Source organism: Haliotis rubra, unplaced genomic scaffold, assembly GCF_003918875.1.
Source record: "Haliotis rubra isolate DU_JTF1 unplaced genomic scaffold, ASM391887v1 Scf39, whole genome shotgun sequence".
Lineage (NCBI taxonomy): Eukaryota > Metazoa > Mollusca > Gastropoda > Lepetellida > Haliotidae > Haliotis > Haliotis rubra.
In genome coordinates this window covers 1,076,042-1,094,644 of record NW_025767068.1, presented here as the reverse complement: position 1 = coordinate 1,094,644, position 18,603 = coordinate 1,076,042, and the positions used below count along the sequence as shown (strand labels likewise).

Genomic DNA, 18,603 nt, shown 5'->3' with positions numbered 1-18,603 from the left:
CGCCGCAATACGTTTTGAAATGCGCTCCGTCCATTAGTGCGTCCGTGCGTCCGTGCACTTTCGTCTTTTCCGGAGTAGAACTTCAAAACCGTTCACTATTTCTTCACCAAACTTGGCACACAGATAGATCTGGTGGAGTACTGGTGCCTTTTGGTAGTTTTGGATTTCTGTTTCTGTTTGCGTTTCCATGGCAACAAGTTCGATTTCGACTGAATTTGGTGGTAGTGGTCCTTTCTGTGCCATATACACACTTAAATTGTGACATAATCATAATTAGTAGGCATATTCATGAAGACACTTAGTGTATTTTGCCATTGCGGGGGATATTGATTACTTGTCTTCTTGTTAATAATATATCTGTACATATCAACATAAATGTGTACATATCAACATAAATATGTGTACATATCAACATTAATATGTCAAAAATTGATGACAACCTCCCCAGAACAAAATGGGTGGTGACGTCGGGAGGCTGTGATCTGGTGTTCTGACATGTGATGGTATTTTCAACTTTCCCCTCAGCCGATGCCACAGTGGCGGAGTACCAGGACTTGTGGTCGGAGTTGAATCTCCTCAAGGAAGTGAACCACCCGAACGTGATCCGACTGCTTGGAGCATGCACACAGAATGGTAAGGAACCCGTTGTCGACAGTCAATTTAGCTGGTGGCAACACAAGTCGCTGCATTTTAATCCTGATCCAGCAGTATTGGTAGTCTCTCCTAGAAATACTGTATTGATAGTCGCTCCCAGCAATACTGTGAAAGGACGTTGTGGGCTGTTAGAGACGTTACGTATTGTCACCTCCAAACATTGTATGTTTAATTAATGCTTGTCTGTGTTGTACGTTCCCATACATCCGGTACAACGAAGGAGTCCAGCTTCTCTGTCATGCCCTTTACGTCCATGAAATCTGTTGCCCCCAATGGGTACAGTATGTGAAGTCCACGATTTTCTTGTGATTCCTAAGACACTGCTTGTATGTAGGCAAAAGTTTCAGGTCATGATCACCTCCACCAGGCTCTCCACGTGGTCCTGGTGTAGCCGTAACATATGACAGCGAATCATGTTTATGGGTACAGGCATCAATGTCAATGTCATACTTGTAGAGTTCAAATATGGCTTGTATTTTACAGGTCCCTTTTATGTGATTGTTGAGTACTGTAAACACGGATGCTTGAAAAGCTATTTGCGAAGCTCACGATTTAAAGACAGGAAGAGCTGGGACGCAAACCAAAATTCAGGAAATTCCGAACCTTCCCGGAACGAACAGGCTATTGTGCTGGTCATCCGTGATCTGCTTTCATTTTCCTGGCAGATCGCCAAAGGCATGGAATACCTATCCAACATGAAAGTAAGATTGTTACTCTGTTATTGTTCGTGTATTGTTTGCCTAATCTTATTACACTAAGAAGTAAACGACCTATGAAAAGGCGGTCTGTAAAAATCGAGACTGTACCAGACAATCCAGTGTCAGACATTATGAACATCGGTCTACACAAAAGGGAAATAATGACATGTCCGTGAGCTTCCCTTGCCGATTCGGACCCGTGAAGATCCGGGTTAGAATGAATCTTCAGTAACCCACGCTTGTCATAAGAGACGACTAACGGGATCGGGTGGTCAGGTTCGCTGGCTTGGTTGACACATGTCATCGGTTCCCAATTGCGCAGATCGATGCTCATGCTGTTGATCACTGGATTGTCTGGTCCAGACTCGATTATTTACAGACCGCCGCCATATAGCTGGAATATTGCTGAGTGCGGCGAAAACTAAACTCCACTTTCCCCTTGCCGGTTCCGTTAGTCACATCTGTGTTCCTGAAGGTCATTATCAATGCTCAGTCAGATCGTCTCAGGGTTTTTACCGCATTAATATCCATGTGCTATGCCATGTATGGGAGGTTGAACTGGTCGTCGTGTGGCTGTGGGTGGAGTTCGGCATGTAAACTGGCTTCAGGACGGTGAAGTTACACTTACATCAGGGGTTGTTGACTGAGTAGACCAATCTGACGCCGGGGGGTAAGTGCGGCCAAGTCATGCTTAGATATATAGATAATTGCCCTAATCGGTTCCTGGGCTCCGTGTGATTACAGTACTTAATTAGGATTGATGTTTCTCATCATAAGCACGAAGCAACACTTTGCACCTGATATTGATCACAACAAATCGTCCATTTCACATGTGCGAGAATGATAGAAACGTTCGTAAAATATGCTTCGCAATCAGTTTAACTGTTTACGAAGTTGAAATGTTGTTAAACTTGACGTATATTCAGGATTTGATGGCACCTTTGATGAGAATTGTAGCCTGTGTGCATTACGGTGAACACCAGAAATACCAGCTGTGTTGCCACATACGCGGTTACTGCACAGGAATCCCCAAAACATATGATGGTATTCCCGGTGGTATGGAGGGATCATTCAATGGAACGTTTTCACGGACTCCATACCGGTTTGTCTCCCCACAGATGTGTTAACTTCTGGAGAATGATCAGAGAAACCGCTCCCAACAAGGCAAGATAGTAGCAGATCACGGACTCTTTTATCGTCATTAGTACTTTTCATGCTTCAGCTAAATATGTAAAAGAAACCCATAGATGTGTTAACGTTACTGTTTAAACTCTGAATGTGCACACTGAAGACCGCTTCACTCCATTATTAAGGGTTGTGGGATATCCTACTCTCAGTCCAGTTGATAGTTTGGTTGATATTGCTGAAAACCGGTGTCCGTGTTAGTACCCCCCTCCCTCCTTCAGTTTGTCCACAGAGATCTGGCAGCTCGCAACGTCCTGGTGGGAGAGGGCCGTGTCCTCAAGATATCGGACTTCGGCCTCAGTCGGGATGTGTATGAAGCCGATGCCTATCTCAAGATGACAAAGGTAGGTTGTCTCAGCATGGCTATTGTCTCTCTCATCATTTTCATTTGGCATTTCAGTCGACAAGCTGCTGGTCTGTTAAGTCACATACATATTTATTTACATACATACTCAGCCTATTAATGAGTGAACTAGTACCTAACAGCTTTCGTGGCGTCCTAGACGTTTGCAAGTAAATACGAAAAAGTATACCTTTATAGAAGGCGTTATGAAGAAGTTGTCTGAACACTTGTAGTTAGTAGTAGTTTTCTTCCTGGTAGTATGTGACGTTAGGCGGGTAACATCTTGCCTCCATATGTCTTTTTCACTGAATCTTATACTTTAAGTGTTATAGACAGACAAACAAATATAATGTAACGCATTTTATATTTGGGATGATATTTTCTTAGGCAAAGTACAAAATCTACTTTTTAGGGTTTGAATACCATCCATTCCGTGAGTGAGGTACCAAATCGCCAGCACAGCAGTCCGTGATCTAACCCGTTTCCCTGCACCGTCAGCCCGACGACTGGTACTCTAGATCTCGTACTTTGTGTGTCCCTATGTCAGGCATTGTGTATTCACAGACAGATATGTCTGTTTAGTGGAGAAAGTCATGTATGTGTGTTTGTCCTTATACCGTGTAACGCAGAAATAGTTGTGACGACTGCTCTAAGGTTCAACTGTTTTCTTTTCTAGGGTCGCATCCCAGTGAAGTGGATGGCGCCGGAGTCGTTATACGCACAGATATACACAACCAAGAGCGACATGTAAGTCCCCCTTGTCTCCGATTAACTGACGTTGAGCGGTAGTAGTACATACGTGTAGAACGTCAACACTAGAGAATACCCAGTCTCGAGTATCTGCCCAAACCTATTCCAGTACATGTATGTGCATGCCGCCGTGACCTGATGTGGGGGATGCTCATGATTTCAAAATCAAACGTATATGCGGCGTCTAAAAACCTCTGCTCGCCATTGAACCTGGTGTATGATTGTATGGCGCTTCTATCGATACCGTTTTAGCATAAACGTGATTGCTATGTAGAAGATAATGATCTGAAGTGAGTGAGTTTAGTTTTACGCCGCACTCAGCAATATTCCAGCTATATGGCGGCGGTCTGTAAATAATCGAGACAATCCAGTGATCATCAGCATGAGCATCGATCTGCGCAATTGGGAACCGATGACATGTGTCAACCAAGTCAGCGAGCCTGACCACCCGATCCCGTTAGTCGCCTCTTGGGTTACCGAAGATCAAGATTCTAACCCGGATCTTCACGGGTTAATGATCTGAAGAACGTTTGAAGGACCATTGTGCCTAACACACGGATGAAGATCATCAGTCCACATCACTGAAACGTTGATTGTAGTCTTACATAAAGCGACATTAAACCCATAACCAACTCACTCGTTACGGGCGGGCGGCTGGCTTACTGTGAAAACTCCCTGTACTGAGATAGTAAATCATGAAATAACTGCCACCCGTTCAGCACTGCTACCATTGGTCTGCCAGTTCTTAATACCCAACAGAAACCAGCAGAAAGAATACGTTACACGTGTACTATAAGAAAGGTGGGGACGACCTATCGATCATGTAACCCGGGGTGGTAAACTAATCTTGCGAACATGACAGCAGTCTTGTCTGTTGACAGGGTAGATGCTTTGATCACTACTACAAGATGATTACCGCCATCATTATCTTAATTCCCCCGCGGGGGCGCTCAGACGGAATAGATCCGCACTTCAGTTTTGTTGTGTGAACCTAAGGCCGGAGTTACCAGATAGTTTGTGTGCCATCGCTCCTCTCAGCTCAACGAATGTCCATGCTATCAAACACCGTTTATCGTAATAAGAACAGTATTTCTCAGTTATTGTTGAAATTATTGTCCACTATCGTCTCGAAATCCAATTGTATAAAGTGGGTTATATATTACATATGTTATAGTAATAGACAGATGGCGCGTATATACTTGACCATAGCTCTGATTGGAAGTCATTTTCATAGACAATGGCCTTGCTGGATATACACCACTAGCATTGGCTTGTGCGATATATCGATTTTAGGCGAGTTTACTGCAAACACTATCAAATGGACATATGAAGAAGAAACAATAGTTTTGGGCTCCTGTTCGTGTAACAGTTCTGACAATGGCCGCAGTATGCTGTATCCGGTCAGACTGTAAGGTGTACAAACATGTCTGGAGTTGTCCACCAGGGTCTTACACTGACCACATCGAGCCCTATCAAAGCTCACCCCCAGGGTAGGTATACACAGTACCGACACAGACAGATCAAGGCCTACACGGCTTTTAAGGTGGTATTCTATCCCTGCTGATCCGTATTTGCCAGTCGATGCCCTTTTCCTAAGCTCCAAGATAGCGGACTGTGTGGCAAAGTGTTTCTGAGAGTACAAAAAACTTTTCGGAACGTAAATACGTAATTACCTTTGACATCTTGTATGTGAAAAATGGCCCTGTTCGGATGAACAAAGGTTTTGGTGTTTTCTTTGTTTAGTCTGCTCATGTGAATCATCAATTCAAATGACGTCAAGTTTCTTTACCATTTTCGTAATGGAGAATATTGATAGCATTGTAAGGAATCAAAATTCATTGATTTATTTGCGGATAAATTGCCCTGTAGTGCATCGGTTAATGATACAGAGAAAATATCTCACACAAATTGGAACCTACACCAGAAATGAGGATCAGGAGATGGGGAAAAAAACTTTTCTGAAACGTTTGTATCACATGAACATATTTACATCTTCGTCAACCGTCCAACTCGTCATTCTGATATTTACATTCGTAATATATATCCCGTACTATGAATCCTTTTCAACTCGAATCGGCTCCCAATTGCGCAGATCGATGCTCATGCTGTTGATCACTGGATTGTCTGGTCCAGACTCGATTATTTACAGACCGCCGCCATATAGCTGGAATATTGCTGAGTGCGGCGTAAAACTAAACTCACTCACCCCTTGCCGTTTCACTTCAACTCGAAGTCCAATGTTCACGACTAGAGAGTCTGCACGGGAGTTGGATGGCGGTGTCTAGATCATGGTATTTGTTGTCACCCTGCCTGGCAGAGGATAAGTTGGATAAAACAAGGATTTACTTAACTGCGGTATGGTATCGCGAGGCTTCTTGTGGCTTCTTGTACTCTTCTGAGTTAACTCCATTTTATTATGTGAATCCTTCAGGGATACTACACTCTAGCCTGGAAACCCACACAGGTACATTATGTTGACTCCGAGTCTACCTGTCCTTTACATTATTCCTTAAATCCGTCCGACAGGCATGATACAATGCGGCTAGGGAATCAAACCGCTGACCGTGGGCTCTGTGCAAGCAGCATCTATCCACGCGACCACGGAGGCTAACATGGATATACTAGATTGGCTGTTTCTTGATTCTGCCTTTTATCGTATCGTATGGACAGATAATGCATTAATTGTCCTAAAATGCCGTTATATTCATGAGAAAAACAGGAGTGACTAACATGAAATGACAATGACGAATTATTGCCTCAGATATAGTATGACCAGACATTATTGAGAATTTTAGGGATATGTTTAATTGGATTTCTAGTATAAACAACCTTGACCAGCTATCAAGTGCTTGGTTTCATTCAAGAGAGACAACTCCGTTAATCCTTTTTCATTAGTTTGTGAAGAGTTATCCCCCTATGTTTACTTGCTAGCAGACGACATTTTCAGTGATCCTCAGTATGGATGATTTAGAGAAGAGGAAGTTGATTTTAGATATATTATAACAAGGACATCAGATCAGCTAAAGTGATTTCAAGTAGAACAGGCATCCCCTTGTCCACTGTTTATCGTATTTTTGAAAAATATTGCAAATGGATATGGCATCGAGCACCAGGGAGGCGCGGGTGGCTCAGAAAATTGACTGTCGGTGACAGGAGGCGGCTTAGTATTCTTGTTTCTAAAAACAAACGAAGGAATTTAGGAAACTTAACGCTGGATATGATTGATAGAGGAACTGTAGGTGTCTGTAAGGAGACAATTAGAACTGAGCTGCATGCAATGGGTTGGCAGAAAAGTCGAGGAATTCCACCACCGATCATGAAACCTGAACAAAAGGAGCGAAGGTTGAACTGATGCTTACAGCATAGAAATTTTAACTGGGACAATGTGATTTTCTCAGATAAAAGTTCTGTGTGGCTGTTTCCTAGTACACTGAAATTCTGGACCAAACAAACCGAAAACCCTTTGTATCAGCGCCCAAAGTACAGTTCGAAATTTAACGTGTGGGGTGGCATATATGTGTTAGGGGCAACACCCCTTTGTGTATTTGAAGGGAATATGAACAGTGAGCGGTACACAGATATTCTCGAGGGACATTTACTTCCATCTGCTCACGTGTTCTATGGACATTTTTGGATTTTCCAGCAGGACAACGACCCAAAACATCGTTCAAAGCATTCACAGGCCTGGTTTCGGACATAAAATATGACATTATTAGATTGGCCAAGCTATAGCCCTGACCTAAATCCAAAAGAAAATGTTTGGGGACTTATGAAGGAAAGTGTCAATAAGAAATATCTGACAAATATTGCTGAAATGAAAGAAGAGGTGGTCATATATTAGGACAGCATGGACCACGACTTTCTAACTTTTTTTGATCAGTAGTATGCCCCGCCGCATTGAAGCCTGCATTGCTGCCCATGGTGACTTGACAAAATTCTAACTGTTAATCTGTCTTTGAATCTGGAGTTATGTTCTGCTAATATTCACATTGAATACGTGAGCAATGAGTGAAAATTTAAAAAAAAATTACATTCTTAAATTCTCAATAATTTCTGGTTGTACTGTGTTTGAAAAGCAACCGAAGCTCTGATAAGGGGCTTATTGTATTGTTGTGTAGGTGACAGGTGTCAGGTATGTAACAGGCAATCTACCATCTTGTGTACCATGATAGTGTTTACATACTCACGGGGTTCGAACCCCTGAACCCCCTGGATCCGCCCATGATACTGACGGAGTATGTGCCCTTTCATCTCAGATTCCTCTACGTTCATTTGCAGATGGTCGTTCGGCATTTTGCTGTGGGAAATGACAACATTAGGTAAGTTCATTATACAATCCACATTGCTTTTACTTCGTTTTTCAATTCCATGAGTTGGGTGATATATTGTAAAAGGTGCCAGTGTAAATGTTGAAATTAAACACAGAGCATGCAGTGGAAACAAACCCTGCATCAGACTCAGAGCTGATCAAATCAGCTGTGGTCACCCTAGACAAACACAAGTTCAACTAGAAGTCAAATCCTGGTGCCACATTTGGTGACGTTGTCTTCATTATCGTGAAAAGACGGCATCAAGCCATATTCATTCCCCCTTATTTGGGGCTTAGGTAGGTGGAGTACCGCATTGCACAGCTTGGCCAGTTTCGACTGTCTGCCTAAAAGAGATTACACTGAGCGAAAATGACAAACGTGATGGAAATTGCATGAATTAACCAGGGAAGGTCAGGGTGTCCTCCCAGTTGTGAGACACATTAATGAGTGGTTGAGTGCACCTAGGTGGTGTTTCCACATCCCTACAATGAAAGTGGGAACAACCCTGTTGTTGAAGAATACCCACAGGAGACATGGTTCATTAATGAGATAATTAACACAGAAGACATTATTCGTTAAAGAGCATTTATTGTTCACTTTTTTATTATACTGTCCAGCAATAAATGCCCCTAGACATCAATTTCTTCCACAATAATTCTGTAAACATCCTAATACTGAAAATAATGTTTATCTAATGAAATGTGATTATTCACTATTTTACTCTAAAGTTGCCAAATTGATCAAAACTGGACTTTGTTCAATGTTTTAATATGTATGAAAGATCAGCGATGAGACCAGGTTTTCGCGTATAGAATAAGAATGTCTGACTCTTCCAGTTTATCATCCATCTCTCAATACACAATTTGAATAAGAGTACGTGTTGGTTTATTGACGCACCCAACACAGATCCATGCTGTAAGACGAGAAACTGGGACAATAGGTGAGGTCAACATTTTAAGACCAAGTAAATTATAAAATACAATTGTACCATATCTTGTCAACACAGAATGTTTCTCTAATGTAGGTCTACCACCTTTGTCAGTAAGACGTTACGCATGGATTAAGAAACAATTAGAGATGTCTCTAAATACATGAAGCATCACCACAAATAGCCACAGTAATACTGAGTGATTGTTGTATTCGCGTACTTGTTTACTAAAACTGACTGAAAGGTTGCCTCACAGTCGGTTCCTGTAAGGCTATCAGTGGTTTTTAAGCTTATTGTTTTTGACACTTGTGGGAGTTATCCGTCACCGACAAGTAATCGCATTGTCATGAAGACAGTTGTTGTCCAGATGTATTGCACTGATAAGGCCGCTCCGTGAGTCAAGTGGCTTTGGGGTAGAAGGGGGACCATCTCAAGGGTGACGGCCACATCAATTCTCAGCATAGGAGTGATTTACTCTTCACGATAGCATCTGCAGGAAGGGTTCCAATAAATCCCGTGGACATCGCTAGAATGTTGCGATGATATCGGTAAAGCTTATCGTTGCTCTGCAGGCAGGAAGGCATTAAGCCTGAGCAGTAGTTGTGCCATGATGATCAAGCGATGGTCGTCCTGGCGTCAATTCTTCGGTCAGCCATCTCGACATCGCTACATGGCTTCGCGAGCATGGTGCTAGCTAGCCCCAGGGTCTTGACACCAATCTGGTTATCGCTGTCATAGTAAGACATATATTTGGCCGATTTGCATGAACGTTTTATGTCCTGAGATCCTGTATGGCGACGCTTTCAAATAATTCTACTTTCTTTGTGGAAGCATAAACATTTATGCTCGGAATATGTCGGGATATTTAAGGGTTTGAACGTCAACATTATGGAGTATGTTGTATCAACATTAATGATGATGAATATTTGATCTAGCGTTAGAAAATGATGATGTTTCATTTGATGGCTGTGATCTTCTCCTCAACACTCGGTTTTGTCGCTTTTTGAAAGTGACTCATGGACACCATGTGTGTGTAAAAATCGGATTGGTACAATTACTTCTGCTTTTAGCAATATGGGTGACCAGAGAAAACACTTCCTATGTTATACATTGATGTGTTCTAGGTATTTGAAGAAACTAACAAACAAATGGTAATTTTCACGTAATGTCGAGCAATATTCAAGCTGCTTCGGCCTTTGGTGTCTACATTCAACAACTGTTGATGTATACTCCTGTGGATATCTACTTATCCTACTACTCTTACGCAATGTGAGGTTTGGTCAAGATTACAACATGCAAGACATTGGGGAAGCAATCGAACGTTAAATGGCATGTTGATCTCGAGGATATGTGGTTATATTTCTCTAGTTAAAGCGTCAGTGATCGACATATTGCCCAATGCAATTCCCTGTAATGATGTTCCCCGTGTTTGTTCAGGTGAACATTTGACCTCCCTTTGCATGTGTTTGTACCAAGTACCAAGATTGCAACAGGTGAGGTGAGGTGAAACTGGGTTTAACGTCGTGCTTGAGAATATTTCGCTCATATGACGACGTGCATGCGTGTGTATGTGTATGTGCGGCTGCTTGTGCTAGCCCAGACTGAAGCTGGTTTTATAGTGCTAGCCCACTGAGATACCATGCCGCAGTGAAGCATGAATACCCCACTCAGACACATTATACTGACTCCGAGCCGACCAGTCCTTGTTGTACCCATTAATGCCGAGCGCCAGGCAGGGACCAACGAGTACCATATTTTAACGTCTTTTGGTATGACGCCGTCGGGGATCGAACCCGCGACCTTCCGCTCTCCGGGCGGACGCGCTAACCACTACACCAGGGAGGCAGTAGATTGCAACAGGACACCATTGGAATCTTCACTATTTGATACTAATTCATAGACACAGGCATGTGATAATGGAATGACATTCTTATTTTTATGGAAAGGACTTTGTCGGTATTATACATTATGCTCAAAATAGGAAATAAAACATTTTATAGTGAAATGAATTAGTGTTTGATAAGCCATAAATCTCTTTCTTTCAGGAGCCAACCCGTATCCAGGAATAGCCCCGGAGCGGCTGTTCAGCCTCTTGAGATCCGGCTACCGAATGGATCGTCCAGACGACTGTCCGGAGGAAGTGTAGGTCACATTACTGAACACAGATATGTTGTCCACGTATACAGTTTGATGCAGGCGCCATCAGGGGTTCTATCTTGTTTTTCTCACTTATGCTACTTAATTACCAGTGAGGCGTCACGCTTTTAAACTGCTTTTAACCTGACGCATAATGTGTGCAAGTGCTGTATGACGATACCCCTTCGTAAAATGTTAACAACAGTTACATTGTTGGCAAAACCAGACAGGAAAGATATACTTGAATTGAATTGTGAAGGAATCGTTTACCATTGTGAAGTTAACAAGTCTCCTGTCATGTCGTGGTATATAAGATTTCAGCATTAAGCTCATCCGAGCGGAGATTTCAACTTAGCTAATGGACAAAATGGAGCCTCCTAAAGGGTGTTCTCTGATTTCCTCTTGGCGTTGACGTGTAGAATTAAAAATCGTATACATGTATTATGAGCATATATAAACATGGACACTAATTGTATATATAGACCAGAGAGATCCTCCAGTGGAAATTCCTGATGTACTGAAACAACCTTCCATCATGAAATACATAGGGTGTTACTTTTTTCTAGGTGGTTACATTAAACATATCTGACATTTTAGTTATCGCATAGACTTATTGTCAAATAAACGTTTCATGTCCTAAATGTCATTAGCAGTCCATTGGGTGGCGCAGTGAGCTTAAACGTTCTTGCTTACCAGAAACTGTTATAACAATGTCACTTATACCATTCCTCTCACAACCGCCTCCGTGGTGTAGTGGTTAGAGTGTCCGCCCGGACGGAAGGTCGCGGGTTCGATCCCTGACCGTGTCATACCAAAATACGTTAAAATATGGTACTTGTTGGTCCCTGCCTGGCGCTCGGCATTAATGGGTACAACAAGGACTGGTCGGCTCGGAGTCAGTATAATGTGTCTGAGTGGGGTATTCATGCTTCACTGCGGCATGGTATCTCAGTGGGCTAGCACTATAAAACCAGCTTCAGTCTGGGCTAGTACAAGCAGCCGCACATACACATACACATGCACGTCGTCATATGAGCGAAATATTTTCAAGTACGACGTTAACCTCTCACAACAGGGCACAAAATACAACAAACAGGCTATCTGGGGAATTACCGAGCCATAATGGTCACTTCGCATTAATTTGTCATTACTGCTATAAGTGTACATAATTACATCTGCCCGATTTGATGACGATACATGTAGGTTTTTACATCATTTTTATGATATGGTATCTTGACTTTGAAGTGTTAACATATCTTCAGCTTTAATTTAACTTCAAGAGTTCCGATTTAATGTGAATGAAAACCGCCTTTCTAAATTTTATGTAAATATTTATCGCCTCAGCTGAGTCATTTACGATTAACCTCCGGAGTATGTGTTATGTGAAACGCTGTTACGAATTAACATATAACCGAAACTGACTTTATGTGAGGGGTAATGACGTACTTAAATCATGTTTATGAACGATAAGAAAGTGGAATGTTCCCTGCGTTATCAAGCTATTAATAAACGTAATAACGTGAAATCTTCAAAAGTTTACAACTGAACTCATTATGTATGTTTCGGGGTTTATATCTGATTATTACAGATGTCTGAAACATACATACATTGTCCCAGGATATTTTGTCAAGAATACCAGACTGGTTTCTGTAGCATAATGCACCCTGATAATAACCTCCATGGAAACCTATGTTCAAGAAGCGTTTGGTGCATGTCATTGTGCTTGTCAAGCAATTAATGTTTACCGACATGCATAAAGCTTCAGTAACGCTAAAGTTATCGCCACCGACACATTTTATCACAAGAATTTTAATAGTATTCGTCAGAGCGCAAATAACGCGGACTGGATTGACAGCAGTTTCTACAATACACGTTTTGTATACTTGGTTATACATTTCATACCTGCAAATCGCGTTATATGAATGGCTATGAGTTTAAAGTGGTGCAACTCTACCAAGAAGGTGCTAAAGAAACGTCGTATACTTAGTGAGTGAGTTTAGTTTTACGACGCACTCAGCAATATTCCAGCTATTCGGCGGCGGTCTGTAAATAATCGAGTCCGGACAAGACAATCCAGTGATCAACAGCATGAGCTGCACAATTGGGAACCGATGACATGTGTCAGCCAAGCCACCGAGCCTGACCACCCGATCCCCTTAGTCGCCTGCTACTACGTCGTATACTTATACTTATGACTAAGAATATGTTTCATGAAAAACTTTGAACCGTTGCAGGTCCTTGAGTGGGATGGTTAAATGTACATGTCGGCATTACTAGATATTTTCGATTTGCCAACTTTCTCCATTAGCTGCATCGAAACAAGTATATAATGTAACGCAAGAAACTAACCCGATCAACTTTCGATCAACCCCTTTCTGATTTCCTTGTGACAGAAGAAAATACCAAAGAATGATCTACGTTCGAGCGTGAAAGTTTTATACCATTAATAAACCTGGAAGGCCCCTGGGGAGTTGCTGTCTTGATGAGACTGTTTGAAGTTGGAATTGGAACCTGCATATCTATATCCTGATAATAGACTAAACACAACTATACTCGGGAATGGGTTTCCAAGCATGTAACACAGTGCTATTTTATACAAACATATACTTACACGGTTGTTTACAAGACCACACATGTGGTCAGTTGGAAATATCTTGTGTATCAATATCCCCAAGAGTGTTGTTGAGAAAGCATATGTTTCTCTTTAATGTTCTCGCCTCTTCGTCTTCTTCAATGCAGTCTTGTTGATACCCTGAAGCCTCGGCGTCCAATGCTAATCTTCACTTGTGTATTCCTAGATAAATGTGTTCTCCATCTTTAAGATAACATTCGTAAACTGTGAAATCCAGACTCAGTGTAAATATTTGGTGGACATCCTGCAAGGTGGACATTTTATACTACTCAACAGTATTAGAGATTAGTCATCAGTTTGTTGTATCACGCATTAGCAACATCCCTAGCTCACTTGAGTAGTGTAAACACGTATTTTAATCTAGAGATTGTGAGTTATTCTTTCTTATTTACATATTTATTGTTAATCTACCTAAAAAAATATGAACACTATCAAAGGCATCGCCATACAGCCTGAGAAATAGGGATAGGCTTCAAACAAATTCCCAATACAGCGATGGCGATTGACGAAGTGTGATTGTGTCGTATACGTTTTTTCAATTTCCATTTGCTTCACTTGAATTCACTCAAGGGATGAAATGAATTCAAGTCTAATTTGAAATAAAGTTGCACAGTCGTCGTGTCTGTTTAATTTATCACTAAGATCAGAAGCGGCCCCAAAAATGACTCAATTTTCCCTCTGCACGGCTAATAAATAAACATGCAACAAAATATGTATTCATAGCGATGGTCCCGATAAAATTGGTTTGACCTCTTTCTGGCGCTAATTCACGGTAACAAAGGTCTTTGCTGTTCAGTAATGTTACATAAAATAGATGAAAAATACGTAAAACAGTATATGCATAATAATGTAGTCACCATTTTCTATCGATATCAAGCGTTACTTCCTGAAGTGTATCCCGGTATATTCATACCCAATTCACTGCAACACAAATAATACAACATGAAGTGAGTATTTAACCTACAGTCACACTTGTAAAACTATTATCGATGCATCGATTGGAGTATGGCATATTGATTCATCACAATATCACCTTTGCATATGCATGTTCACATTGTTGCATATACGCACACATACACACAACATACCTTTAAGAAATAAATATATGCATACAAACGTGAATCCTCCATGTTCCTGTATAACCACACCCCAACACCACCTACGTGAGCATGTGGTGACAAGACTTTAGTTACCTAGCAATGTGGCTACAATTGTACAGGCTTCGGGCAAAACAGTGGCATTTGTCGCATTTTCTTCTCAAAACACTTTCACATGCACTGGGAACAGTGCACACATTTACTGCAGACAATTGGTTTTTATCTTCCCATCCATGGATCCATGCGTCGATAATGTAGATTAACTAAAATACCGATTCCAGGTATGCCATTATGCAGAAGTGTTGGAAGGCAGAACCCGAAGACAGGCCAACATTCCACAAATTGGCAGACATCCTTGATACCATGTTGCAACAAAGGGAGGTAAGTGGACAAAGGGGAGGTAATCCAAATAGGGATCACTGTTCTGAAGTCTTTTCATTGTGATCTACTTTGAAATTGTGCCAGTTTATTATTTTTATATGAAATATATTTCAACTGCATCTCAACCATGTATTTATGAGGTACTATCACACAGTGATGGTGTTAAGTGTTCGCCAATAGGTGAACTTGTCCCACCACACAGGAGACACAGGAGACACAAATATAAGATTGCAAAATATTTGTGAATTCACATTTTATGCATTCCACTTGGCTCAAATATATAGAAAGTCGTTCTGTGATTGTATTACGGATTATCGGTCATGTTTGAAGGGCTTGGTGTATTCATTGTGTTACCCAATGTGTATCTTACTTAATGCCTGTTATAATAGTCCCATATTTCAGATAGGTTGCAGCTTTTGTTAAATTCATACTGTATTTTCTGTTGAAGGGCTACCTCGATCTGACCGACGATACGGCATATATGGAAGACAGATTAAATTATTTAGGTCAGTGATTATTGGGTGAAGAAATCATTTCGGAGTTTATGAAACTAGTGAAATCGGTTCAATAGATTTCAATCAATGATGTCCGATTGATCCTATAATGTAGCCACTAGTTTCTTAATTCATGTTTTATCGGGGGTGGAAGGTTGTCGTGGTAGCGGAAACGTCCTCGTACTAATCGGGTTTGAATCTCGATGTTCGACGTATGTGTTTCTAATGATGATAGTACTTTTACTTGTACCGAATCTATGAATTACTGAATCTACCGAATTGAGAAATCCACCTGGAAAGATAAAAATATATTGCTATTCGTAAGTCACCATTGTTTCAAGAATCAAAAATAGCATTGACAGATATACTATTCTTACTGTGCTCTGTAGATGCAGGCATGCTATGAAACAAGGCGCACTATCATTGTCATGTATTCGGCAGACAGTACCGACTGGCGTGGTGAATGGAGCGACTACGAGGAGGGATACGGTAGCATAACCGTCCTGAGACAAACGGGGGACAACTACCTGACGGCCATGTCTTGTGGGGAGGGGGAGACTGATGCTGGAGAGGAGGGCAAGTTACTTCCACCATCACCTAAGGATAAAGACATTCTCAAGCATGTGGACAACAAGAACGTGTCAAACACTAACCGTGAGGAAGATATTTGGCTTTTGAAAAACTCGAAGCCGGACGTGAACAAGGGGAAGCGCTGGAGGGACAATGCCTATGAAATCCACTGTGTCTGAAGTTTACTGTAAATGCATTCGTGATGGATATGTTACTTGCCTGATGAGGAGGCTGCCATGTGACAATATGATAACGTATGAGTATTCTCTACTTACACTGATTTGGTCACTGCCAACCATGGGTAACGCATAATATTGGCGAATACGTGACCGTACGATACCCCAAATCAATACTTGCACATGTGAGTACTATATTTATATGAAAATCCTAATGACTATATATTTAAAGTTTTGGTGACTCGAATGAAGACATGTGTTTACTATACTTATGTTCCAAACATTGTGGTGCTCTAGTCTTGTAGAAGAGGAAAAGAGTCATTCGATTTCACGGAGTCAATGAGCCCCTGTGCTGTCATATGGACTGCGGCCTGTAAGTAAGTAAAGGGAGGTTATTGTTGATGTGAACAGGGTACCCGGTATAAGTAGTGCTGTGCTTATTCGCCAGGTGGCATAACCGCACTATACGAGAATGACTTGAAAGGACGTAGATGGCACCCAGTTTGCATTTAGCGTCATCAAATGTTTCTGCAACCTTGACACAGTGGAACCTTCACACCGTGAGAAGTGATTACTATGGATTTCACGGGTTGAACGCCCAACAAACAATTAATAATTTAATTGTCACATCTGTAAACGTTCGGTGGTGTTCACGAATACCGACTCATGTGGAAGTACAGGTATCGGAGAATACATTAATCTTGTCCCAGCAGGCCAAGCTAATAAATATATTGATTAGTGATATTGATTAGTGTTTCAGTGTAGCTCAGAGATTACTCCGAACTACCGTCGTGCATATTCAAATACATGTATAATTGCTGATATTGAACACAGTCGATTTTGCAGCTGCTTCTTCTGGATAAACTTTATCATTATATTTTGGAAATGTAATCATGTGAGACAACTTTTGAAATAACTTTTTTCCGTTATGGAACTAGATGACATGCAACATTGAAACACTACACCGGTTTACATTTCGAAATATTGAATTGAAATTAGCCAACATCACCGTTCAATATGGGACGTTCCTCTCCGTTAATTCCTAGCACGGCGAAATGATTAACCATCATGTTTAAATATAGATTTCCAGGTGCCATGTTACAAGACCCCAGTCAGAAGTAAAGTGTGTGGTATTAGATATCTCAATATACATATCTAGGATACATTTGATAATATACAGTTGTCTAGGATGGTTTATCGTGATTATAATACCATGCCTTTATCCACATTGTCAATCGAATACCAAACACATCCAGTTAAAGGGGAGTTCATGAAAAGCCCTTGTTTTATCCAATGCTTACTTGTACCCTATGTCCTCCTGGTTACTGTACAGGCGGTTGTTTATTGTCCTTGTTGTTTGTTATGTCTATTTCAGATGTATAATTCACATGTTTCATAACAATGTAATACTATAAAAGAGTCTGGTTTTCAAGTATTCTATTTCGGCCGTGAGGAGTGTTGGCCATGACATGTTGGGGATACTGTTCACCATGATTGGTCCATTACTGTAGCCACCACTGCCACTCCTGGCATACTGTCTGTGACACCTAGCTTTAAACTGCCTATAAGTTATATTTAATAGACACTACTGTTTGGCAGTCATAGGATCAGTGATCATCAGCGGATCAATAGATCTGCTGAACTGTTGCAGGAAGGTATAATCATCAGAAGTGAAAATTGCATCTTGCATCCGCGGTGAAGTTATATTTCAACAGTGATGAGAGTAACTGTTTAATCAATATAGGTTTATCAAAAGCAACACATTGTCTGGTTATACATATTAACGGTCAGTCTGACCGTTACGTTAAATTGAACCGAAAGAGCACAAGTATCATTCATTTAACCATAGTCAAGATGTGACATGCTGTCAAGTACGTCAGTGACACTCTATGTCAAGTCATTCTTGTTGTTGGAGTTCCGTATTTGTGGATGTTCAATAATACTTGCGGATCCGACACAGGGCATGCGTACAGGTCCAGCACAGTTGACACCAACATGATACGGACTATACTTGCGGGTCCAACCCAGGTGATGTTATAACTATATCAGATAATACGCATTGTTACACAAGGTGATCTTAACGCTATGTCAGAGATAGGTAGTTCAAATATTTATATGGCAGCCACAGGTAGAGCTCACAGTCACTTGTATCATTACTCCTGAATCCAACATTCATGTAGATAGCCGTTACCTTTTCACCGGTCTGGTGAGAGTCCAACAAACCAAAGCCCATCAGCTTCAGTGACAAC

The 18,603-nt window shown here is 41.3% G+C and overlaps 1 protein-coding gene across 1 annotated transcript in view; it reads left to right on the top strand.

Annotated features, from left to right (window-relative positions):
- The window catches only part of LOC124286728 (proto-oncogene tyrosine-protein kinase receptor Ret-like), a 101,101-nt gene extending 83,315 nt beyond the window's left edge, over window positions 1–17,786 (top strand). The window contains 9 exon segments of the mRNA XM_046723153.1: window positions 526–633; window positions 1,138–1,355; window positions 2,759–2,881; window positions 3,557–3,627; window positions 7,909–7,949; window positions 10,914–11,010; window positions 15,015–15,114; window positions 15,563–15,620; window positions 16,050–17,786. Coding sequence (XP_046579109.1) covers window positions 526–633; window positions 1,138–1,355; window positions 2,759–2,881; window positions 3,557–3,627; window positions 7,909–7,949; window positions 10,914–11,010; window positions 15,015–15,114; window positions 15,563–15,620; window positions 16,050–16,357 — 1,124 coding nt within the window. The 3' untranslated portion in view covers window positions 16,358–17,786.
- The last annotated feature ends 817 nt before the right edge of the window (window positions 17,787–18,603 follow it).